The following is a 25290-nucleotide window of genomic DNA, read 5'->3' as shown; positions in this document are numbered from 1 at the left end:
GGTGGTTCAGGTTCAGGGTTTTAATCTCTTAATCTCAGTCCTTTACATGACAGCGGACTCTACAGACCATGACCCCCCACAGACATGAAGACCACCAGCTGTGTTCAGACCACAACACCCACCTGGATCCACCTGGACTCTCCCAGCTGGGTTCATGTCCCCACCTCCTCAATCATCTGATACCTGAGGCCGACCAGAGTCCAGTTTGAGGACCTGGTGTCTGGACTCAGGATCAGGATGAGGTATTGCTGAGCTGGTGTCTTTGAGTCCAGTCTGTGGAGGTTGGTTTGGGTCTGAACGCAGCCTGCAGGAGCCACAGAGGACACACACTCACACACACACTGAGGGAGACCAGAAACAGTCATCAGAGCCAGTGTGTGCAGGACCAGGTCTCAGTAAAACCGGCTCCCTGTAGATCCGTCAGCCTTGGATCAGTCTTTAAACAAACGTAGACGCTCTGAGGGGAACATGTAGATTACTCACACAGTCTAAAGGTTATAGTGCTACGGTCACAGCTGTATAAATATGTCTGTGCATCGAGCAGAAAGTGCTGCAGCTTGTTGTGAACTGAAGATTCACCTGAGAGCCCACAACAGGAAGAACAACAGACCTTCAAAATAAAAGAGCCTCACCGGACTACAAAGAGCAGCTACAGTCATTATCTGAGGAAGGAAGCATGACGAGGTGTTTTATTCTGAAGGGTCAAAGAACTAAAAAAATAACAAGGTCTTTCATTATGAAGGGTCAAAGAGGTGAAACATGACAAGGTGATTTGTTCTGAAGGGTCAAAGAACCAAAAGTTGATGAGGTCTTTCATTCTAAAAAGTCAAATAGGTGAAACATAAGAAGTGGTTTTATTCTGACGGGTCAAAGAACTAAAAGATTGATGGGGTCTTTTATTCTAAACCGTCAATTAGCCGAAACATAACAAGTGGTTTATTCTGAAGGGTTAAAGAGGTAAAACATAACAAGGCGTTCTATTCTAAAGGGTCAAAGAGGTGAAACATGACAAGGTGATTTTTTCTGAAGGGTCAAAGAGGTGAAACATGACAAGGTGATTTTTTCTGAAGGGTCAAAGAACCAAAAATTGATCAGGTCTTTCATTTTATAAGGTCAAGTAGCCGAAACATAACAAGTGGTTTTATTCTGAAGGGTCAAAGTGGTAAAACATAACAAGGTGTTGTATTCTGAAGGGTCAAAGTGGTAAAACATGATGAGGTGTTTAATTCTGAAGGGTCAAAGAGGTGAAACATGACAAGGTGTTTTATCCAGAAGGGTCAAAGAAATGAAAACTGATAAGAGGTCTTTTATTCTGGAGGGTCAAAGAGCTTAAACAAACCTTAAGACGTCTCTAATGGTTTACACTGAATCAAAGACCTGAGGTCAGAGTTAGCTTCCTGTATTCTTGTTTGCAGTCTTTGACCCCACCTCTCACTTCCTGTAGATTATATTTCACAATAAAAGCCTGCTGAGGGAGGGAGAGTATGGCTACTTGAGTCTGAGACGGGTTTTAATGTGAAACACCAGCACCAACCTCAGAGTTTCACTAACAGGTCAGAGAGTCTCTGATCCAGAGATGGGTCACATGACTCTGATCACAGGATCAAACTGGATCCTGATTGGATGAGGCAGACAGGGGGCCAGCTGTGAAACGCAACACTGAACTTAAACACAGTGATAAAGACTCTGCTGCCCTCTGGTGGTGAAACTCTGTCACAGTCGGTGCCCCAGTGATGTCACAGTGATGTCACAGTGTACTCCTCGGTGCGCTGTGACATCACGTTGTTACACTTTGAAAACCTCAACCTGGACCTGGGAACAGGTTTTAAACTGCATTGAGGGGAGGTCAGGACTTGGTGAGGACCAGTAGAACCATCGAGTCCTGGGGTCTCTGTGACGCCGCTCTGACAGGAAGCTAAAGGGTTGTGCTGTGTTATGGCGAAGGATCTTCCTGCAGCCGTCTTAGTCTCTTTGGTTTCAAACCAAACCGTCTCTGGTCCCTGTGAAAGGAGACTCTGACTGGAACCTCCTCAGACCCCCTTCAGTCCCAGCGTCAGACGTCACCCACATCAAAGACCCTCATCAGCAGGTCCAGGTCCCCCACGCTGGCGGCCTGGAACAGCTCGGGCCGGTCCATCATGGAGATGGCGATACGGAGAGCGGCCCAGATGTTAGCCGACATCTGCTGATGGCTGCAGCGCTGACTCCGCCTCTGCTGGTTCAGAGCCGTCAGGAAGTTACTGACCGCCTCCCTGCAGGACCAGACCAGGACCAGGTCAGACCAGGACCATGACCACAAAAATCAACAACTACATGTGCACAACAACAGATGACAAACTGGTCATGTGACCACAACACCAGGATAGAGGTCACATGACCCGCTGAAAGATGCATGTGTGAAGATCTGAGAACAGGTGGGTTACCTGTAGTCCTCTCTCAGGTGTGTCAGCTCTCAGGTGTGTCAGCTCTCAGGTGTGTCAGCTCTCAGGTGTGTTAGCGCTCAGGTGTGTTAGCGCTCAGGTGTGTTAACTCTCAGGTGTGTCAGCTCTCAGGTGTGTCAGCTCTCAGGTGTGTCAGCTCTCAGGTGTGTTAGCGCTCAGGTGTGTTAACTCTCAGGTGTGGCAGCTCTCAGGTGTGTTTACTCTCAGGTGTGTTAACTCTCAGGTGTGTTAACTCTCAGGTGTGTTAGCTCTCAGGTGTGTCAGCTCTCAGGTGTGTTAGCCCTCAGGTGTGTTAGCTCTCAGGTGTGTTAGCTCTCAGGTGTGTTAACTCCCAGGTGCGTCAGCTATCAGGTGTGTTAGCTCTCAGGTGTGTTAGCTCTCAGGTGTGTTAGCTCTCAGGTGTGTCAGCTCTCAGGTGTGTTAACTCCCAGGTGCGTCAGCTATCAGGTGTGTTACCTGTGAGCTCCCAGGTTGATGCAGCTGATGCCCAGGTTGTATCTGGACCGGATGAATCCGGGCTGCAGCTCCAGGGCCCGGGTGTACGCCTCCACTGCCTCCTCGCTGCGGTCGCCGTTTGCTAACGTGGCTCCCAGACGGTTCCAGAGCAGGTAGTCCTGATTGGACAGGAAATGATGACATCATCATGCAGTGCTGACATCATCAGACTCAGTGAGTCAGCAGGTGAGGTGTTACCTGAGGTCTGACGGACAGCGCTGCTGTGAACGCCTCCACCGCCTTGTTGAAGTCTGAGCTCAGGTTGAAGAGGACCCCCAGACCGGTCTGCAGGTCTGGGTCCACACAGTCCAGATTCAACAGAGCCGCCTCCTGGAAGAGGAGCAGCACCTCCTGCAGGTTGGACCTGAAAACACACACACACAGAAATCCAAGTGTTTTCCTCCTGCAGCTGAGGATTATGGGTACTGCAGCTGGACGCGTCCCTCCCTGCTCTGGTGTTGGTACCTGGCAGGTGTGGAGGTGTTGGGGCCCCTGCGTGGGGAGGCTGGGGAGCCCTGTAGCGGACTCCTGCGCCCGGGGACCAGGTGTTTGTATCGGGGGTTGTGTCGGATCCAGCGGTGCAGAGCGTCACACGCCTCCCGCTGCATGCTGCCGTTGGTGAAGCTGACGGCGAGCGCCATGAGAGCCGGCAGGTTGTTGGGGCGGAGCTCCAGACACCTGAGCAGGTGAGACAGGTGAGACAGGTGGGACAGGTGAGACAGGTGAGTGAGTGTGTGTGAGCAGCAGAGAGTGTGTGAAGCCCTGAGTCAGAGTGTGAGGCTACCTCTGCAGGGACACGATGGCGGCCTGCTCGTTCTCGTTCTCAGCCTGCGTCATCCCCAGCACCTGCCAGGCCTGAAACACAGGAGGGAGACTCCAGTCAGGGGGGCCGGTCTAGACCAGGACTCTTCATGAGAGCACCAGAGAGAGGATTCTGTCCCTGACTCAGACTTTATTCACAGGATGCTCAGTTACAGACCCCTGAACCCAGGATCAGGTTCAGGATCAGGATCAGGTTCAGGTCACCTCAGAGTCCTGGGGGTCCTGTAAGATGGCCGCCTCCAGCAGCAGGACGGCGGCGTTCAGGTCTCCCTCTCTGGCTTTCTCCTGACCCTCAGCGAAGGCGCAGGGCCACTCCCTGTACGGGTTGTTAGGGTTGAAGAAATAACCCTGAAACACACATAAAGTTATAAAATTATGAAATCAAAGAATAAATTTTCATTCGTCGACTTCAGTCTTTCACTTTTCCTGATAATCCCTGGATTAAGACTCAGGTTTAGTCTCTAATCTAACAGACACATCATCACAGCTCGCAGGTTTTAGATAATAAAATAATTCCTGTGCTGTCCAAACTCTCTCACAGTAAACGAACGCTAACGAGCAGTAATAAAAACAAAATTAACTCAGATTTATTCTTCATTAAAACCTGTTTTTGTCTCGTTGTGTTTTCACCTCTGTGGGCGGACAGCTGACGAGCAGCGAAGGCTTCAGGCTGGGAGTTAAACCTGCGACCGCTGTTTGAGGACTGAAGTCAACCAGAGGCTGTTATAAAGCTGCACCACACACAGTGAGTCACATGAGCGCCCCCTAATGGAGGACTCTGCAGCAGCAGCTCTGGTCTGTGATGCGTCACGTTAACAGTTTAATATTTCACTGAGCCCCAGAGGAGGAGCAGGAGACAGGAGCCATCTGTTCCCCCGACACCTCAAGGACAAGAGCATCCAACTTCTGCACACACACAGGTCACATGATGCTCACACGGGTCACATGACCTCTGAAATATGACTGCAAGACAGAGGACATGGCGTACACGGGCTGCGTCAGCGTGAATGATGGTCTGTGTGACGGGAGGAACATTTCAGAGACAGAGGAGAGAAACTGTCGTCCTCACCTGCAGCTCTGACTGTAACTACACCTGAGAACATCTGATTATATACGACATGTAATAATGTACTGTATCATATAACATATGATAATGTAATAACATTTAATTATCTTTAAAATTATATTAACATGTAATCATTTATAAGCTGTGATTCCCAGCAGGAGGCTCATGGTTCAGAGTGCAGGCCGATCTGTGTCTGTCTGGAGGTCAGGGATCCTCGTCAGACTCAGGAAATACCCTAAAGGAGCCCCAAACACACCGTCCTGACTCTGAACCTTCAGAAACATCCAGAACCCAGAGCCAGGCTCTCTACAACCAGCTTTACATGATCCAAGACCAGACTGAGTATCAATCAGAGACCTGAGGGACTCTGTCAGCTGATGTTTGATAGCGTGAGGACATGGCAGTGATGTAACGCCTGAGAGGAGGAGGAGGAGGAGGAGGAGGAGGAGGAGGAGGAGGAGGAGGAGGAGGAGGAGGAGGAGGAGGAGGAGGAGGAGGAGGAGGAGGAGGCGGAGGAGGAGGAGGAGGGATTAGAGCTGCTCTCTGGGTTTAATCTACAGATTACTGACAACACCTCAGGAGGAGTCTGATCATTCAGATCTCTGCAGCTCCTCACGCCCCACAGCAACAAACCAGACCAGAGGTTAAAGACAGACCCTAGTGGATACTCAGGGAACTGCGGTTCTGGGACTTACCTTCTCCGCAGGTGAGACGGAGGGCTGGTTTGGACCCTGACCCTCAGAGTCCTCCAGCCAGTTCCTTCGAGCGAGCTCCTCCCACTCCGCCTGCATCTTATCCCAGAACTCTGTGTCAGACTGAACACACACACACACACACACACACACACACACACACACACACAGTCAGTTGGAGTAGGAGCTCTCCAGCGGTCTGTGTCTGGGTCCAGACCCCATCAGCTGAGGAGGAGGTTTAATCACCTGATGGGTGATCAGAGGGGACGCTGTGATTGGTCGGCTGAGCTGAGCCCGGACAGGAACACAACACACTCATCACATTAAACCCTGACCCAGAACAGGAGCACTTTCATCAGAGGGCTGTCAGAACCAGCTGTTAGCTCCTCAGGACCACATCAGACCATCACCAACATCAGCAACATCCACACACCTGGGCCCACCAGAACCAAAACACAGAGAGACACCAGAACCTTCCTGATTCCAAACCAGACCTTCATGAGACCAAACCAGGTCATCCTTAGACTAAACCAGACCATCCTGAGCAAGAACCAGACCATTATTAGACTAAACCAGACCATCCTGAGCAAGAACCAGACCATTATTAGACTAAACCAGACCATCCTGAGCAAGAACCAGACCATTATTAGACTAAACCAGACCAGTTCAAACCAGGTCAAAATTGGCCCCTCCTCTCGCGTCAAAAAATACTTCCTCTAAACAAAACCACTTTTTCTCTACTTTTAATTCAAAAAACTCTCCCACACTTCCTCTCATCAGGAACTCTTCCTCTCATCAGGAACTCTTCCTCTCATCAGGAACTCTTCCTCTCATCAGGAACTCTTCCTCTCATCAGGAACTCTTCCTCTCATCAGGAACTCTTCCTCTCATCAGGAACTCTTCCTCTCATCAGGAACTCTTCCTCTCATCAGGAACTCTTCCTCTCATCAGGAACTCTTCTTTTCATCAGGAACTCTTCCTCTCATCAAAGTGACTGAATCATAAAAACCAGCTGAAGGTCCAGACTGGATTTACAGACTCTGAGTTTCTACAACAAACTGACTCCTTTGACACCAACAGAGACGAGACCTCTGCCAGTATGACAGCCTGTGTGTGTGTGTGTGTGTGTGTGTGTGTGTGTGTGTGTGTGTGTGTGTGTTACCTCGACAGCAGCCTTGGCTCTGACAAACTCGTCCTCTAGAGACTCCTTCCTGGCCAGCAGGGAGCGAGTCCGTCTGCGCTGCCTGGACGCCCCACAGTCCTAAACACACACACACACACACACACACACACACACACACACACACACACACACACACACACACACACACACACACACACACACACACACACACACACACACACACACACACACACACAGAGGGGAAGGTCAGCAGCATCTGTCAGAGTGACAAACTAACAGGGTCCACACAAAGTCAAAGTTTTATTTAAAGAGACGTGAACAGGGCTGCAGTGACCCTGAGAGTCTGCAGGGGGCGCCCCTCTCTCCCACGCTCACCTGTGAGGAGGGGATGAAGTCCAGATCGTCGAAGCTGTGGACCTCGAAGGCGGTCTTGGTCAGAGGATCAGTTTTAAACTCTGCAGACCTGAGAGGAGAAACAGAATGAAGTCCTCTGCTGTGAGACTCCTCAGATCCCTCTGAGCCCTGCAGGGTCAGATCAGTCCCTGTGAAACCCCTCACCCCCAGGGATCCAGCAGGGAACCAGACGGTCCACTCTCTGGACCCAATGTAGTTTTTACAGGGACACTGTCCCCACCTCCAGTCTGGGGTCTGTTTTCAGACCACTTCAGGGTCCAGAGGACAATCAGACCTGACCCTCTTTGAAGCTTGAACTGGACTCGGGGTGGAGGAGGAGGAGGAGCTGTTGCTCCCTGACACTCAGAGGGGGGTCAGGAGGAGTCCTGCACACCGCTCTGTTGGGGGGTTTCCAGGTGCATCCTTCTAAGGGGACCCTGAGGTAGACCTAGATCTTGCTGGAGGGATTATAAATCCATTCTGACCCGGGAACACCTCAGCATCTCCAGGAAGACCTGGACCTCCTCTGAGACCAGAAGGATCCTTCCTGCCGGACTCTCAGAGGAACAACCAGGGACTAAAAGAGGACCTTCAGAGACCCACTTTGACCCATCGGGGTCACGGTGCAGACCTGACAGCTGCAGGGTTCTTCTGGACCTGGTTTTTACTCAGCAGACTCTAAAGTGGGTAAAAGGGGACAGACCTGGTTCCTCTGTGATCTGGATTGGCTCAGGTCCAGGTGATACGTACCACAGCAGCTCACTGGACGAGTGGTGGGAGGTGCATCTCTTCTCGTACCTCCTGCGTCCTGCGTCCTCCCCGTCCAGGTTCAAGTCGTCCCACTTGTCCAGAGGAGAGGACAGACTGACTGCAAACACAGAGCACAGCAGATCAGAGGCTAACGGGGGCTAAAAGAAGCTAACAAAGGGCTAACAGGAGCTAACAGAGGGCTAACAGGAGCTAAGAGGGGCTAACAGAGGGCTAACAGGAGCTAACAGAGGGCTAACAGGAGCTAACAGAGGGCTAACAGGAGCTAAGAGGGGCAAACAGAAGCTAACAGAGGGCTAAGAGGGGCAAACAGAGGCTAACAGAGGGCTAAGAGGGGCAAACAGAGGCTAACAGAGGGCTAAGAGGGGCAAACAGAGGCTAACAGAGGGCTAAGAGGGGCAAACAGAGGCTAACAGAGGGCTAAGAGGGGCAAACAGAGGGCTAACAGGAGCTAAGAGGGGCAAACAGAGGCTAACAGAGGGCTAACAGGGGCTAACAGAGGGCTAACAGAGGGCTAACAGGGGCAAACAGAGGCTAACAGAGGGCTAACAGGAGCTAAGAGGGGCTAACAGAGGGCTAACAGAGGGCTAACAGGGGCTAACAGAGGGCTAACAGGAGCTAAGAGGGGCAAACAGAGGCTAACAGAGGGCTAAGAGGGGCAAACAGAGGGCTAACAGGAGCTAAGACGGGCAAACAGAGGCTAACAGAGGGCTAACAGGGGCTAACAGAGGGCTAACAGGGGCAAACAGAGGCTAACAGGTGCTAACAGAGGCTAACAGCAACAGAGTTCCCTGGGGCTCTGAAGAACCCATGGACCCAACAGGTCCAGCTATTTCAACGGGAGACCCAGTTACGTCCTTCAGCTCAGTGAACAAGGACACCGAGGTGAAACAGGAAGTTAAATTCTCATCACAGTAAAAGCTCAGATTAAAATCAGCCTCCATCATTTTCACTCACTGAGTTCGGAGCTTTTAACCAAATGAGCAACGAATGGAGCTAAAAACAAACTGAGGCTGCTCCAGGCTCTGACAGAGACCAGCAGAGAGGATTTACAGGGGTCTAAAAATGTGTTCAAATCCCTCTGATGGTCTGGTCCCTGACTCTAATCTGACCCAGAACAAAGACTCAGAACAAAGACTCAGAACAAAGAGTCATGACAGCAGTTTATTCAGTTCAGTTTGATCCATCAGGCTCTCGGTCCTCTCTGGACTCAGCCCCTCAGTCTGCTTCCTTCTCCATTAGGGGGCGACATGAGCAGAATATGTCAGGATGTTTTTATGACAGGATCAGGATCTGGATTTGATCAGGATCATTTTTCATATTCAGACTTTTCTGACCTCAGAGGACAGGGGAGGCCAGGAGGAAGGAAGGAAGGAAGGAAGGAAGAAAAGGGAGAGAAGGAAGCATCCTGAACTGTTTCTGCATCACTTCCTTCCTTTAGGGTTAGCAGTTAGCAGTTAGCAGTTAGCAGCTGTAAAGTCGTAGCAGGGCAGGGAACTTGGGAACAGAGCCGGTCTTTGGACTGGAGGGAAAGAGAAGAGGGTCTGGACCTCAGCTCAGAGAAAAATGTGAAATCACTGAAGTCCGAGCAGAGAGCTCCAGATTAATACGAGGACCTGAGAAGGCAGATTAGGGGGATTAACAGGAGGAGATGATCACAGATGTAGGCTGGGCCACAAGAGATGCAGGGAGTACATTCATCCAGTCTTTATTAGGAGGGGGGGGGGGTAGTTTCTCAGTCAGAGCCTAAATTTAACAGACAATCCAGCAAAGACCACTTATCAGATGATGAAAAACGTATCTGCTCATGTCCCCGTCACGTGTCCTCAGCTCGTCCTCTAACGTCTCTCTGTAAACCTCTGGGAACCAGCAGACCACTTCCTGGACTCTGAATGTAGACCCAGTCTGTCCTGATGGAGGATTCAGCAGCTCTACACCTCAGACTCTCCTCCGTCTACGTAACATTCACCAACATTTGACACAGGGTCTCAGCCTTTCAGGACGGGGACTGGTCCAGATCCTTGGAGCCGTCTCATAGAAGCTAACCGGAGGATGCTGTCCCCACAGCGTCCGATGAGAGAAACGTTTCTACCAGGTGTTTTTATTTTTTAAACTTTAACCACAGCCCATCTGGAATGACTGGAGACAGTTTTTGACCTGTACTGCAGCCAGCCACTAGGGGGAGCAGTTTTTGTGGAGACCTCATATTGAGTGAGATGACATTCATTGTTTTTACAGTCGATGGTCTAAACCAAGGGTGTTCAACCTGTGGCTCTGGAGCCTCATGTGGCCCTTTGACTCCTTTACAGTGGCTCCTTGTAGCTTTAACAAAATATGATTAAAAATAAAGAGTTTTTATTTTTCTTCCAGAGGGTATTGATGATTAAAGACTGACACTAAATAAAATCCTGTGTTAACATTTAGTTGAACTAAATCTTCTTCCCATCTGTCAATAAAGCCTGCCACCGCTCTACTTCACCTCCTACAACATCAACATCCACCAACTTTCCATGCACCTGTGGCTAACCTCAAGTTTTACAGCCCTGGGAAGATAACTACATCTACAAAAAGACTAATCTGGAAGAAAATACATTGTGAAATTAACAAACAACAAAAAAATGATAAGTTAAATGATTTTTGAATGCCTAACAATTTTTTTTTTAAGTTTTGCAGTCGTGTTATTTTTTTAATTTTGCAAAGTTCTGAATTTTCTTCTTTTTATGTTGAAATTTTGCAATTTTTTTAAATTACAGTTTTTTTCAAATTAATGCAAATTTGGATTATTTAAATTTTTTATTTTGAAATTTTTGAAATCTCAAAATGTTTTTAAATCTTTGCAAATTTTGGGGGGGAAATTTGCATTTCTTTTTCATTTTTATTTTTTTAATTTTTGCGAATTTATTTAATTGAAAATTTTCTGAAATGTTTGCAAATTTATTAGAAATAAATTGAGGCATCACATGTACAATTACCAAAATTAAAAAAAAAATTCTTGTTAAGAAAACTTCTAACTAGATTTCTATGTATAGAAGTTTATCCACTTTTTTGTCTTTATTGATAGATAGATAGATAGTTAGATAGATAGATAGATAGATAGATAGATAGATAGATAGATAGATAGATAGATAGATAGATAGATAGATAGATAGATAGATAGATAGATAAAATACTTTATTAATCCCCGAAGGGAAACTCATAACCCTAATCCTTATAGTGAAGGTAAAATAGATTTTGTGGCTCCTGATTGACTTAAATCCAGCTGAGCTGAGGCTGAATGGCTCCTACAGTTGCAGACCCCTGGTCTAAACCTGTCAGGACCCTGTTTGACCTGTTACCACATCTCCAGGGCTTTGATCCCAGCCTCCGTACCTGAGTCCAGTGAGATCCTCTCAGGGGTTCGAGGACTGGCCGGCAGGTGCTCCACCTCCACCTGGATCAGCTCGGTCTCGTCAGGTTTAGTGCGTCTCCGCGGACTCTTGGAGCTGCCCTTCCTCCTCAGAGGACTCCTCCTCTGCTCCTTGTTGCTGCTGACACTGCTCCCGTTACCGCTGCTCTCCCCCGGGTCGCTGAGGTCCACCAGGTCCAGAGCAGTGGACAGACCTGCGGGGTAAAACACCTGATCAGTATCAGTCCAGGTCCTGGTCCTGAAGAACGATGTTTGGATTGATTTGATGAGCGCTCTGAGGGTTTTATCCGACCGCTCTGATCCATATTCCTCCTGAAGATCACGTTTCCTGCTCGCTTTGTGCTCAGGAACAGATCATATTATCGTATTCAGCCTGCACTCAGCGTTTCCTCAGCGTTTCCTCAGCGACCTTCAAAGTCTTTGAAACTCGACGCCACAGTTTGAGCCTCACGCCAACTCCAGCTGCCGGCTCCTCTCCCCTCGAGAAGACAAGGATTTAATGAGGAGGCAGAAACAAACAGAGAGCTGGGGATTGTTAGAGGTGATGAATGAGGAGAGGAGGAGGAGGAGGAGGAGGACGCAGCAGACAGGAGGAGACAGGGGGAGACAGGAGCACACGGCGGGTCAGAGGTGCTAATTAATGCCTGCTTCACCTGCTGAGAGGACAGGGGACAGATGGGCCGAGGAGGACGGAGGACAGCCAAGGACACGGAGTCAGAGGAGGACAGGAAGAGAGGTGTAAAGAGAGGAGAGGGAGGGAGCAGACTGGAGCTGGAGGGAGATCCAGAGTCACAGAGGAGGACAGAGGAGGAGGGGATGGAGGAGGTGAACGCAGACGAGGAGACGACACCGTGAAGAAGTTTTACCCTCACACGATAAACCTCAGAGAGACTGAAGACACAAACAGCTGACTTCATTAGTGCGTTGTTAGTTTTAAAAACTTGAGAAACTGTTTCCTCGCAGCAAATGAAAAAATGTGAAACAAACGAGTAAAGTCAGTGAATCAAACAACAGAAATCTGCAGTTTTTTTACCTCATCACTGTTTTATGCTCTAGTGTTGTGATCAAAAAGGTGATTTTTGACAAACGTAAGTCTCTGACGCAGCTGCTGCTGTGGTAAAACTGTGACAAAAAACAGATCACACCATGAGACGCTGAGACCGCCATGAACACAGTTTGATTTTTATGTCTGTACCGTTAAAAATGTGGGAACTGCAGCGAGTTACAAACAGGATACAGAGACGATCAATCACTTCTGCATCACGTGACGCGCTCTGAGGGGGAAAGTTTCGTGGAAAACCCCAAACTTTGTGTTGATTAAATAATAAAATCTCAAAAACTGTAGAATAGAGCAGGACGCTGAAGACGTTAAAAGTTGTGGAAAGATCTTTGAACATTTGTAAGTAAGGATAAAGTCTGTGAGTGGACGTTTGCAGAGTCTGTAGAGTCTGAAAGTTGAAGCAGCTTTAGGAGGAACTGCAAAAGTCCCAAATTAAGATTAGAGGGGGGGGGGGTTTACCTGCTGTGCTGGAGGCCAGGGGTCCAGAGGGGGCGTCGCTCCGGGTCTCTGACAGGAAGTCATCGATGGAGGGACTCAGCAGAGGCCGACTCTCCTGCTGCTCCCGGACCAGCTGGAGACAGAGAGACAGAGACGGGGGGGGGTGAGGGGGCGTGGCTCTGAACGCTGCACACACACAGACCCTACATGCTAACAGGCTAACAGGCTAACAGGCTAACAGGTCCTGAACCCAGCTGCCGAGCTGCTTCCTCCCTGACATCCCTCTGGACTGAGGACAGGTCTGACCTCAGACTGAGCGCAAAAACCAAAACCTGAGGGTCTGATCCTGAAGCTCAGAGCGTTAGTTTACTCCACCTTTTGTCCACCTTTCCTCCTTCCTTCTGTCTGTTAACCCCCTTCACCGCAGAGTCAGGAACCAGAACTGGATCCCCAGAGAGCAGGAAGACCCCCCCTGCCTCCCCGTGAGGAGAGATCAGCATCAGAGGACCTGAGCGGTCTGTGAAGTCCTTCTCTCCTCACACTGGTTAAAACCCTGATGAGGTCTCTGCAGGTCTCTGGGGTTAAGTGGTCCCCCCACTCTGACTTTGGACTGGGACCAGGTCAGAGTCAGTGTCCTGCAGACTGACGCCCCGAGTGTTTACCTCAGTCCCTGCTGATTACACACGGGTCTCAGGGAACAGCATTCTGGGAAATGTGGTCCACAGTGAGAGCTGTGACTGGTGCAGTGTGAGGCCTGATTTCACCTGATCATAGATCTGTGTGTGTGTGTGTGTGTGTGTGTGTGTGTGTGTGTGTGTGTGTGTGTGTGTGTGTGTGTGTGTGTGTGTGTGTGTGTGTCTAATCCTAATCCACACAGCCGTGTCCGCCCACATGTTGGCTGGAATATGCTGGTCGTTAATCCCAGCAAAGAGCAGCGGCTCCAGCAGCCCGTTGGAAACGCCGCCCTGACACTCCTAACGCTGCGTGTTTGAACCAGAAACACGCGGCGCAGGAAGCTGACCCTGTGACCTCACAGAGACCTGGACACGGACCAGATCCGATCATCAGGACCAGCAGAGAGGTGAAAACCTCCTGAGAATTAAAGCTGAACTTTGACCTCCACCCTGAGCTTAAAGGGGCAGTCCGGAGTTTAGAGGGATCCTCTGCAGCCCCCATCTGTGAAACTGAGACTCTCTGAGCGCGTGCAGTAGACACGTCCTGCAGCAGGTCAATACGTCCTGCAGCATGTCGACACGTCCTGCAGCATGTCGACACGTCCTGCAGCGGGTCGACACGTCCTGCAGCATGTCGACACGTCCTGCAGCATGTCGACACGTCCTGCAGCGGGTCGACACGTCCTGCAGCATGTCGACACGTCCTGCAGCAAGACGACACGTCCTGCAGCAAGACGACACGTCCTGCAGCAAGACGACACGTCCTGCAGCAAGACGACACGTCCTGCAGCAAGACGACACGTCCTGCAGCAAGACGACACGTCCTGCAGCAAGACGACACGTCCTGCAGCAAGACGACACGTCCTGCAGCAAGACGACACGTCCTGCAGCAAGACGACACGTCCTGCAGCAAGACGACACGTCCTGCAGCAAGATGACACGTCCTGCAGCAAGACAACACGTCCTGCAGCAGGTCGACACGCTGCAACATCTGAACCCCCTAACTGGTCCATGTGAGTCCACTTAGAGTCCTGGTTTGGGTCCCTCTAAAGAGCTTTATGCAACAGTGGAGGAGGATTCTTAACCACAAACACACATCACATCACTTTACACACACACACACACACACACACACACACACACACACACACACACACACACACACACACACAGGAGGTTAACCCTGACAGAGCTCAGGATTGTCATTCTGGTCTAAATCCGGGATCATCTGAGTCAGATTATGTTCTTTAGACCGGATCAGATCAACCCAATCCAGATTCAGGTTTACAATGAACAAATCCAGATTAGCAGACCTCTGGATGGGACAAAATATGTCCACAGGGGGGCGCCAAATCCCCACAGACTAAGATAGCTGCTCAAAAAAATAAAACCTATGTTTTGTAAGCAGTGTAATCTGATGGATTATTTTATAATCCATCAGATTAGATTTTTATTGTTTTATTTAAATGACTCCAACAACAACAGTTAGATAATTAATCTGCAAAATACTTCACACAAGATCGATGTAAATGATTTAATCCTGTCTAATCCCTGCCATCTACACAGATGACGCTGATCTAAAAGAAACCTAATCCAGAGACAATCTAATCCCACTATTAATTAATGCCAATCTAATGCCACTATCACTCACTTAATCTAATCCCACCATTGATCAGAGTTTATTTAATTTCACCAAACACAGTCTAATCCCACTCCTTTAAATCTGAGTTAATCTAATCCCACTCCTTTGAATCTGAGTTAATCTAATCCCACTCCTTTAAATCTGAGTTAATCTAATCCCACTTCTTTAAATCTGAGTTAGTCTAATCCCACTCCTTTTAGTCCGAGTTAGTCTAATCCAACTATCAATCAGACTTAATTTAATCCCTTTACTAATTAGAGTTCAACTAATCCCAGTGTCACAGATCACATGATCTAATCAGTGTGATCTGAGCCAATCAGAGAGCTTTAATCTGGCAGATTAGGGTGAGCTCTGTGGGTTAATCTGACCCTGGTGTGTGTGGTCGAGGGCGGGGTCTACAGGCACAGCAGCAGAAACTTAAAGATGAGACAAACAGCAACGTAAACAACGTAAACAACATCTGAGCCAAAAACAACAAGCGTGGTCGTCATGCCAACCTTGGTTGTCACGGTGAGGAGGGGGTTTCCTTCTGAGGCTGCCTTTTTACCAGGAAGCTCCTTCAGCACCATGGCAACGACCCTTTCCCCTTTCCCCTACAACAGGCAGATCGACAGGATGTTTACATTCACTCCGCTCACACCCTTTCAAAACAAAGGTCACATTCATGTGCAGATTAGTGCTCTTACTTTGAAACAGGATGTTTGGAGGGAAAATCAAAGACAGAACGGATAAATATTAGCCTATCCTGCTTTAGTTTATAGACGCGTCATGATCCTCATCAGATCAGGATTCAATGAAGATCTGATTCAGTGAATCTGTTCAAAGCACCATCCAAACCAGCACAGGCTGAACTTCCCCCATGCTAACAGGCTAACATGCTAACAGGTTGTTGTCTTACTGCCCCCTGCTGGTCTCATTTGTAAAACCTCCCTCAGTTTTTCAGCTGCAGCGGAAACAAACAACTACGTGTATCAGGGTATCATTGGTTCGTTCCATATCCGTCTGAGAATCCAAAATCAGAAAACGGATAACGGTCTATTTTTCGCTGTTTTAATTTTGATTTGAAATTAAAATTAGAATATGAGAGAATGGAATTATCATGGGATTTTTAATCTGTGTATGGTTTGTCATTTCGTTATTCAGTTTCAAAACAAAACAAACAAAAAAAAAACAGACTTTTTTTTTATTTTTCTGTTTTAAAACCAAAATGGAAAAATGGAATTATTATGTTATTCAGTTTTTCCATTTTGGAAAAACTATGTTTTTCTGTTATTCTGTTTTTCCGTTTTGGTTTTAAAACAGATAAATGCAAAAAAAACAAGTCTGGTTTTTTTTTTTTAAGTTTTGTTTTGAAACAGAATAAGGAAAGAGCGAACCATATCATGATACACATGAAAATTCCATTCTCTCATATTCTAATTTTAATTTCAAAACAAAATCAAAACAGTGAAAAATAGACCGTTATTTGTTTTCTGATTTTTTATTTGAAAACAAGAAATCGAAAAACAAGTCGTTATCCGTTCTCTGATTTTGGATTCTTAAAGGGATATGGAATGAACGAATGATACCCTGATATATGTGCCACAGGAACCTTTAGCTCCTGGGAGAGTAGTTCCAGGAACTAAAGCAGGTCAAGTCAAGGGTTGTAAAGACAAAAAACGAATGATGATGATGATGAAGAGTGTGACTGAACATGTTTTGGGACTGTTTCGGGGGTCTCCCTGAGGAACCCTGTTCCTGGTCTGACCCGTGTGTGTGTGTCCCTCTCTCAGACCTCTGTCCTGGTTTCCATCTGTTAGCCGGCTGCTCTCTCTGCCTCTCCGTGACTCACCGTCCAACGTGAGCCAAGGATGGAGCCAGCGCCTCACTCAGGTGAGCTGATGCTGAGCGACTCTGGATATCAGGATGAATGTGTGACCTTTGACCTCCAGAGGGGGAGCTGTCACGAGCTCGATATGGCAGACGTCCAAAGTGGGATATGATGAAAGTCTTACTCACACACACACACACACACACACACACACACACACACACACACACACACACACACACACCCAGCCTGTGAGTGTATTCCCTGTGACAGCAGAGAGCACTTAGCAGCTGCAGATGTTGAGTCTGCTGTGAAAACTGAGACGCGTTTAACCTCCGTGAACCCTCATCCTGACGTCACCTCCGACTGAAATATCTTCACCGCCGCCGCATCTACTCAACGAGTCAGACCTCCACGCTCTGACTCCTCCTCAGGATCCAAACAGGATCTAGATGCAGGGACAGAGTCTTTATAAAGTCCTGTACTCATGGTGGATTAAGATGAGATAAGACTCCTTATCTTGTCTTGATGTTGGGTTTCTGCTAATAACATTTTATTAACATTTACGGGTCTAGACCTGTAAATGTTTTTGTAAAGTGTCTTGAAATAACATTTGTTATGATTTGGCGCTATATAAATAAAGATTGATTGATTGATTGATAGATACCATGATATAACTTTGATGTAGACACAGTGATATCATCCACTCAGAGCGATCAAGATCAAATAATTCAATCTTGTTTAAATTTATCTGGATAACATGACCTGATATTGTTAAAAGATCTTTTTCACATAGAAATTGTTAGAAATGATCTAGATACAACAACATAACCTAGATAGAGAGATCTAGAGAGATCCTGATACCATAATATAAAGAATCCAGACATAATTATTTACTCTTGATAAAGAGGCTCTACACGCCTCATTATAATCTTGATAAAGAGGATCTCAATATAATAATATACTGGAAAAAAAGGATCTAGATAAATGGTATAATCTTGCTAAGGGGATCTCGATATTATGATAAAATATTGAAAAATGGATCTAGATAGAATGATATATTCACGATAAAGGGATCTAGACACTATGGTACAGTCTTGATGAGTGAATCTAGAAACACTGTTAAAATTTTGACAAAGCGATCCAGACACTGTGGATCCAGATATTATTTTTTACTATTGATAAAGAGGATCTAGACGCTCCGATATAATCTTGAGAAGAGGATCTCAATATTATGATATAACACAGAAAAGTGGGTCTAGATAGAATGATATAATCTTGATAGGAGGATCCAGACACCATGGTACAGTCTTGATGAGTGAATCTAGATTAACTGTTAAAATTTTGACTAAGTGATCCAGACACTGTGCAATACTCTTGACACAACGCTGTAGAAGTGGTGTTAAAAATCTGGGTTAAGGGATCTAGATTTAATGACATAATCTTGATAAAAGGGTCTAGAAAGCTCGACAAGAGGATCCAAGTATCTTGATATACCCTTAATAAAGAGGTGTAGAAACCACGATACAAGCTTGACAAGAGATCTAGATCCAGTGATCTGGAGACAATGGTACAGTCTTGATAAGTGGATCTAGATACAATAATTTAATCTTGATCAAATGATCTTGAGACCAAAGGCTGTAGGTACAAAGATGTATTATGGTTTAATGGCTTCAGATTTAATGTTATAACTGATCTAGATACACTTAAATCTAGATAGAGAGATCTAGAGACACTGGTACAATTGTAATGGAGAGATCCTGATACCAAAATATAAAGGATCCAGATATTATTATTTTCTATTGATAAAGAGGATCTAGACGCTCTGATATAATCTTGATAAGAGGATCTCAATATTATGATATAACACAGAAAAGTGGGTCTAGATAGAATGATATAATCTTGATAGGAGGATCCAGACACCATGGTACAGTCTTGATGAGTAATCTAGATACACTGATGCAATTTTGACTAAGTGATCCAGACACTGCAATAATCTTGACACAACGCTGTAAAAGTAGTGTTAAAAATCTGGGTTAAGGGGTCTAGATTTAATGACATAATCCTGATAAAAGGGTCTAGAAAGCTCGACAAGAGGATCCAAGTATCTTGGTATACCCTTGATAAAGAGGTGTAGATACCATGGTACAAGCTTGACAAGAGAATCTAGATCCAGTGATTTGGAGACAATGGTACAGTCTTGATAAGTGGATCTAGATACAATAATTTAATCTTGATCAAATGATCTTGAGACCAAAGGCTGTAGATACAAAGATGTTTTATGGTTTGAGGGCTCTAGATTTAATGTTACAGTCCTGATAAAGAGATCCAGAGACAATAGAACAGTCTTATCTTAAATGATCTGGATTAAATGATATGATCTTGTTAAAAAGATCTTGATACAATGATATAATTATGATAAAAGGATCTGCAGAAAACTTTCTGAATTTAACAGTTACTGTTTTGATCCACATGAAGGATCTGGATGAGGAAAAGGTTTAGGTACAAAAGGCTGGGATCCAAAATCAAGAGGACTCTCCAGATTCTCAAGATTTACTGATGTAAGAACAAGTTACGACCAAGATACAAAGAAAACCTGGATACAGCCTGTTCACAGAAATCCAGAGACCGGATTCATCTGGACTCCAGCCTGAGAGGAAAATACAGATCACGATACAAACATCTGATCATCTTTCAGGACTTCAGTCTGGAAACCTGGACACATTCAAACCACAAGGATCTAGAGACCATGACACACACACACAACACACACACACACACACACACACACACACACACACACACACACACACACACACACACACACACACACACACACACACAGGTGCACCAGGTGAGTGTGCAGCTGAGGCCCAGCCGTCAGCTGGTGGAGCTGCAGTCCTGCTGACGGAGGCCGGCGTGGTGACGTGTGTCTGCGGCTGAGCAGCTGAGCGGGGGGCGAGGTGTGCCTCAGTGAGCGCAGCACGCAGCGCATCAATAAAACATCAGCCACAGTTTTATTATTAGAGCGGCTCAAACACAGACGAGCTGCTGCTCCTCCCTGAACCAGCTCCTCCCGCAGCAGGATCCATCAGGCTCAGATCCCTCTCTGAGTCGCCTCAGGTCAGACTCAGGAAGTCAGGTCCTGATCCCATCCTCACACTGCTGTCAGGATCTCATGTGTCCTCAGTGGATCCAGTGTTAGGGACTCCAGAGGAGTGGATCACTGACAGAACCAGAGAACCGGGTCTGATCCAGGCTCACAAACAGGGACTGAGCAGACCTGAGCCCCACAGAGCGCTGACGTCACAAACTCAGGGTTTCCTGTTCCTCAGGGAGACGTCACATCCTGAGCCCCAAAACCACCAGCTGTGACCCCGTTACACACCGGTTACCTTTGAACCTCGTTAGTAACAGGTCTGCTCCGTTATCAGCCTGTGGAACACACACACACACACACACACACACACACACACACACACACACACACACACACACACACACACACACACACACACACACACACAGCCAGCTGGAGTCTGTCTTTAATCTCGGTCTTTCAAAATCACCCGACAATAAAGCGGCTAATTTATATGTGTGTGTGTGTGTGTGTGTGTGTGTGTGTGTGTGTGTGTGTGTGTGTGTGTGTGTGTGTGTGTGTGTGTGTGCGCGCGTGTATGTGTGTGTGTGTGTGTGTGTGTGTGTGTGTGTGTGTGTGTGTGTGTGTGTGTGTGTGTGTGTGTGTGTGTGTGTGTGTGTGTGTGTGTGTGTGTGTGTGTGTTCAGAGAAAGCACAGAATCATTTAATGACTGTTTGATGATCAGAGCTGAGAGGAAACTGAAGCTTCTCTGTTTCTGCTGTTTGTTACACTCCCTCACTCTGACACAGTGTCCCTCGCCCAGCTGTGTACAGAGAGAGAGAAAGAGCGAGTGTGTGTGTGTGTGTGTGTGTGTGTGTGTGTGTGTGTGTGTGTGTGTGTGTGTGTGTGTGTGTGTGTGTGTGTGTTGAAGAACTAAAAATAACCGTGTGTTGTGCTGAGCAAACAGTCCTCTGTCAGTCCCAGCAGAGCTGAGCTGGCTGGTCCAGCAAACTCCCAGAATCCTTAGCAGAGAGGCGCTGCAGCAACCCTGCTACAGGTACTACAACTACAAAACTACAGACACTACTAAACTACACTTTCTACAAAACTTCAGACCCTAAAAAACTAGACACTACAAAACTACAGATTCTTCAAAACATCAGATACAACAAAATTACAGACACAACAAAACTACAGACACTACTAAACTACAGACACTACTAAACTACAGACACTACTAAACTACAGATACTACTAAACTACAGACACAACAAAACTACAGAACAACATTTAGTACAAAATTACAGAAGCTACAAAACAACAACTGCTGCAAAACTACAGACATTACAGAACTACAGATTAAAATAGATTAAATAGATTAAAATACAAACACAACATCACTACACATGCTTCAAAACTACTTCTTCCAAACTACAACAACTCTTCTGATGCAAAACTACAACAACTGTGGAGGATACTTCTAGAATACTACTACAAATCTATAAATAAATATTTACCGCAAAAATATTAAAACTGTAAATACACTAGTTTAAAATAATGGCTGCTCAGGGTGAAAGAGGGTCAAAGATAGACACTGCTCAGGATGAAAGAGGGTCAAAGACGGACACTGCTCAGGGTGAGGAAGGGTCAAAGATGATTAAGAGGAGGAGGAAGTGTGTCTGAGAGCAGCAGCAGAGTCCAGGAGACCCAGGAGAGTTCAGGGACTTCCATCCTGCAGGATCTGGTCTCATTAATCTGGTCTGAGAGTCCCCCTGAGGCTCACGCTGTAACTACAGGAGCACTACGGAGGCCTGCAGAGGACACACTGAGCAGTGTCAGGGTTTGGTTCAGGGGCTGGAGAAGGTCTTTGCTGCTGCTCCTGGTTATAAATATCTCACTCTGAGAATCAGGCAGGTACTGTCCCGTTAGCCCCTCCCACTTCCTCCTCCATGCTGCGTCACATTTCATCAGGGTCGTACGGATCCTCACACACACACACACACCCTTCACATGTGGGTAAGTGTTAATGAAGCTGTGGAGCATCACAGAGGATCAGATGATCTCCATCACACAGATTACACTAATGTGTGTGTGTGTGTGTGTGTGTGTGTGTGTGTGTGTGTAAACCAGGTGTGTGTTGGTGTGTGTGTGTGGTTGTTTCAGAGGATTAATAAAACATGAGCAGTGACCTTGTGATGATGAAATCTTCCTCGCCTCCTGCCACAACACGGAGGAACAACCGCGCTCCCTGTCCCCGCTTAATGGACTGAAAACCACCGGTCCCACCGGGGCTGGCCGAGCGTGTGTGTGTGTGTGTGTGTGTGTGTGTGTGTGTGTGTGTGTGTGTGTGTATGTGTGTGTGTGTGAGTGTGTTAGAGAGGGAGAGAGACACTTGTCCGTAAACCTGGAGCTGAGGTCTTGCTGGGCTCAGTCCTCGGTGCTGGTCTGACGGGGTTTTCCTCGTCCCCCTGAGGTCCCCGTCAGCCCAGCTCCCAGCGCCGCTCTGAGCCTGACACGCTCTTATTCTGAAAGTCATTTTTAGGGTTTTTAGAGTCTGACTTCCTGTCCCGCTCAACCTGCTCCGCGCTGACTGATGAGCATCGCTGCATCCCACAGGAGGAGGCTGAGAACCTGATCCAGAGGACTCTGATGGATCTGGATCCTCCAGGTCAACATAAAAAACACCGCACACACACACACACACACACACACACTCAGGGTGATGTGTGTGTGTGGGTGTGTGTGTGTGTGTGTCTGCGTCTACCCCCCCTCAGCAGACTCTCAGACCTGAAGCGGTCTGATCTGGTTCCTGGTGGTCTCTCCTGAACCTGAGCAGACCCTGGGATCCACCAGGAGGACTCTGTGAGGGTTCAGGACTCTGATCCTGAGTGTGTCCCCTTTGTGAAGCGGCCTGGGTCTTAGCTGGGACACGGTTCCTTGAGGTCTACATGAAGCAGAGTGAAGTCCTCCTGAGGGGGGCTCACAGAAACCAGAACCCAAACACAGAAACCAGATCACAGAAAACCACAGCCCCGGTCTGAAGGGCTCTGGTCCAAACCAGCACACAAACAAGTCCTCCTGTCTCCCTGAGGGACCTCTCTCGATCCTGACACCTTACGGACACCACTGGGTCCACCTGAGTCCGGACTCACCTGGACCAGGTGGACCTGCAGGCTGAATGATGTGCTGCTCCCCCACTTCCTGTCCCTCAGAGCTGAACCCCGGCTGTGTGCGGACTCACCTGGACCTGGTACATGTCTCGGACTCGGCTCCGGCAGATCTCGGATGGGTGCTCCGCCGTTCAGCGTCCCGCAGTCGGCTGCAGCAGCCGCCAGGAGTCCCCCACAGTCCGGCTCCGCTCCGGCGACCTGCTCGGTGTGTATCTGGGCCCTCTCGGTCCTGCACTCCGGAGGAAAGACGAGGAAATCCCGGTCCGTACTCCCGTTCCGCTCCGGGTCCACGTCCGCTCGGTCCAGCCTCCTCGACACCAAAGCGCCCCAGGACCGCAGAGTCCGGTTTTCATGTCGCTCCGCACCGCTGGAGGGCGGGATGAAAACAAACCGAGAAGAGCCGAGCGGAGCCGAGCTGCTCCGGAGTAAAGCCACCCCGGTTACACAGAGGAGCTTCCGGAAAGGATTTTCAAAATAAGAGTCAAAGATCCAGTTTAAAATTCAGATTGAAGAACAGGTGTGTGTGTGTGTGTGTGTGTGTGTGTGTGTGTGTGTGTGTGTGTGTGTGTGTGTGTGTGTGTGTGTGCGTGTGTGTGTGTGTGATGAACCTTCACAGTCAGAGCACCAGCTTTTATTTTGAAGGTCAGATTGTATCACTTCCGTTTTTTCTCTGCTGATTGTAACTGACAATTTTTAAAATGTGCAGGTGAAAGATTATTTTTCCAGGTTGATCAGAAATTTTATTTTTAAGGCATCAAACATGAAATAATCTTTTTAATTCATCAGTAAAACTTTTGTTGTTCAAATGTTTAAGTAGGTTATCAACCACATGCCTGCTATTAGGAATATATACACAGTCTAGTGACAAAATTATTTTTTATTTTTTTCTGTCTAAAGTCTAATCACTTTTTGATTCTAACTCCCGTCATATTTTACAATCCCCCTAGTTGTGGGTCATTGTTAAACATTACGTCAAGTCTTTTTTTTTTTTTTACCTCTAATAACTAATGAAAACAAAACTTTTCAGAAAAAAAAGAGGATCGCCAAATCACCACAACAATCAGACGGGAGAAACATTTCTACCAGGTGTATTAATGTTTTTAAAGTTTGACCACAGCCCATCTGGAATGACTGGAAAGACAGTTTTTTAATCTATACCGCAGCCAGCCACCAGGGGGAGCAGTTTCTGTGGAGACCTCACTTCAAGCCGAGCACATCCATTTTTTTTCACAGTCTGTGGCTGAACCTGAACCCCCCCCCCAACACACACACACACACACACACACACACACACTGACTCACACTGACAGATCAGGAAGTTGTGGTTGGCCTTCCTCCTCCTGTCAGAGATGCTGATAAACAGACAACAAGTTTCACTACTTTGCTGAGAGAGGACCAGGACCAGGACCAAGACCAGGACCACGACCACAACCAGGGCCAGGACTATAACACCACAATCCCGAGTAGGACCAGGACCGAGACCAGGACCAGGAGCGTGGTTCCACTCACACTAACCCTCCACCTCACTGACAGACTCTGGGAACCTGAAGCTCACAGCCTCACGGTGGTCTGCGAACAGGAAGTGGCGTTCTGACAGCGCCCTCAGCTTCACTCTGAGGGGAAATGGCGGCGATGTTAGAGGAAGATCTGTGCTGTCCCGTCTGCAAAGACATCTTCAAAGCTCCAGTCGTCCTGTCCTGCAGCCACAGCTTCTGTAGGGAGTGTGTGCAGACCCCCTGGATGATGGAGGAGGAGGAGGAGGAGGAGGAGGAGGAGGAGGAGGAGGAGGAGGAGGACAGGGAGTGTCCGGTGTGTAGGAGCAAGTACTCAAGGGAAGATGTGAGTCCGAACTTTGCTTTGAGGAAGGTGTGTGAGAGTTTCCTCCAGCAGAGGGGTCAGAGACCTCCAGAGGACCTGTGCAGTCTGCACTGTGAGGAGCTCCGGCTCTTCTGTCTGAGCCACCAGCAGCCGGTGTGCGACGTCTGCAGAGACTCAGGGGAACACGCCAAGCACACGCTCCGACCCATCAGCGAGACGGCTGGAGAGCACAGAGAGTTACTGCGGGACACTCTGGACCTCCACCAGCTGGATCTGCAGAGTTTACTGCACGCTAAAGAGGAGCTTGATCAAACTGCAGATCAGATCCAGGTCCAGACCAGACACACTGAGACCCAGATCAGGGAGCAGTTC

At 47.6% G+C, this 25290-nt stretch overlaps 2 protein-coding genes across 3 annotated transcripts in view; one reads left to right on the top strand and one right to left on the bottom strand.

Moving 5' to 3' along the window:
- Positions 1 to 7: 7 nt before the first annotated feature.
- On the bottom strand, positions 8 to 23528 carry pex5lb (peroxisomal biogenesis factor 5-like b). 2 transcript variants are annotated; one of them, XM_074687852.1, is made up of 14 exons: positions 23172 to 23528; positions 15539 to 15634; positions 12747 to 12858; positions 11191 to 11421; positions 7804 to 7921; positions 7036 to 7123; positions 6679 to 6777; positions 5520 to 5639; positions 3963 to 4106; positions 3721 to 3791; positions 3402 to 3614; positions 3135 to 3300; positions 2898 to 3055; positions 8 to 2252 (listed from the first exon to the last, which is right to left on the bottom strand). In XM_074687852.1, exons 1-14 carry the CDS (start codon positions 23184 to 23186, stop codon positions 2054 to 2056), a joined length of 1830 nt encoding a protein of 609 aa, XP_074543953.1. In that variant the 5' UTR covers positions 23187 to 23528; the 3' UTR covers positions 8 to 2053. The 2 variants fall into 2 exon arrangements, with proteins under 2 accessions (XP_074543953.1, XP_074543954.1); XM_074687853.1 differs by lacking the exon at positions 15539 to 15634 and having other exon boundaries at positions 23172 to 23526.
- Positions 23529 to 24723: 1195 nt separating this feature from the next.
- Positions 24724 to 25290, top strand: part of LOC141804196 (zinc-binding protein A33-like) — a 1434-nt gene continuing 867 nt past the window's right edge. The window contains exons 1-2 of the mRNA XM_074688518.1: positions 24724 to 24825; positions 24991 to 25290. The exon at positions 24991 to 25290 is cut by the window's right edge and continues 867 nt beyond it. Of these exons, the coding sequence (XP_074544619.1) occupies positions 24724 to 24825; positions 24991 to 25290 (402 nt within the window). The remainder of the gene's footprint in view (positions 24826 to 24990) is intronic.

The sequence above is a fragment of the Halichoeres trimaculatus genome, unplaced genomic scaffold (genome assembly GCF_033239565.1).
Source record: "Halichoeres trimaculatus isolate MK-OKI-2021-1 unplaced genomic scaffold, fHalTri1.1 fHalTri1_scaffold_15, whole genome shotgun sequence".
Classification (NCBI taxonomy): domain Eukaryota; kingdom Metazoa; phylum Chordata; class Actinopteri; order Labriformes; family Labridae; genus Halichoeres; species Halichoeres trimaculatus.
The sequence above is the reverse complement of the archived record's forward strand: the minus strand, read 5'-3'. Positions and strand labels throughout refer to the sequence as shown.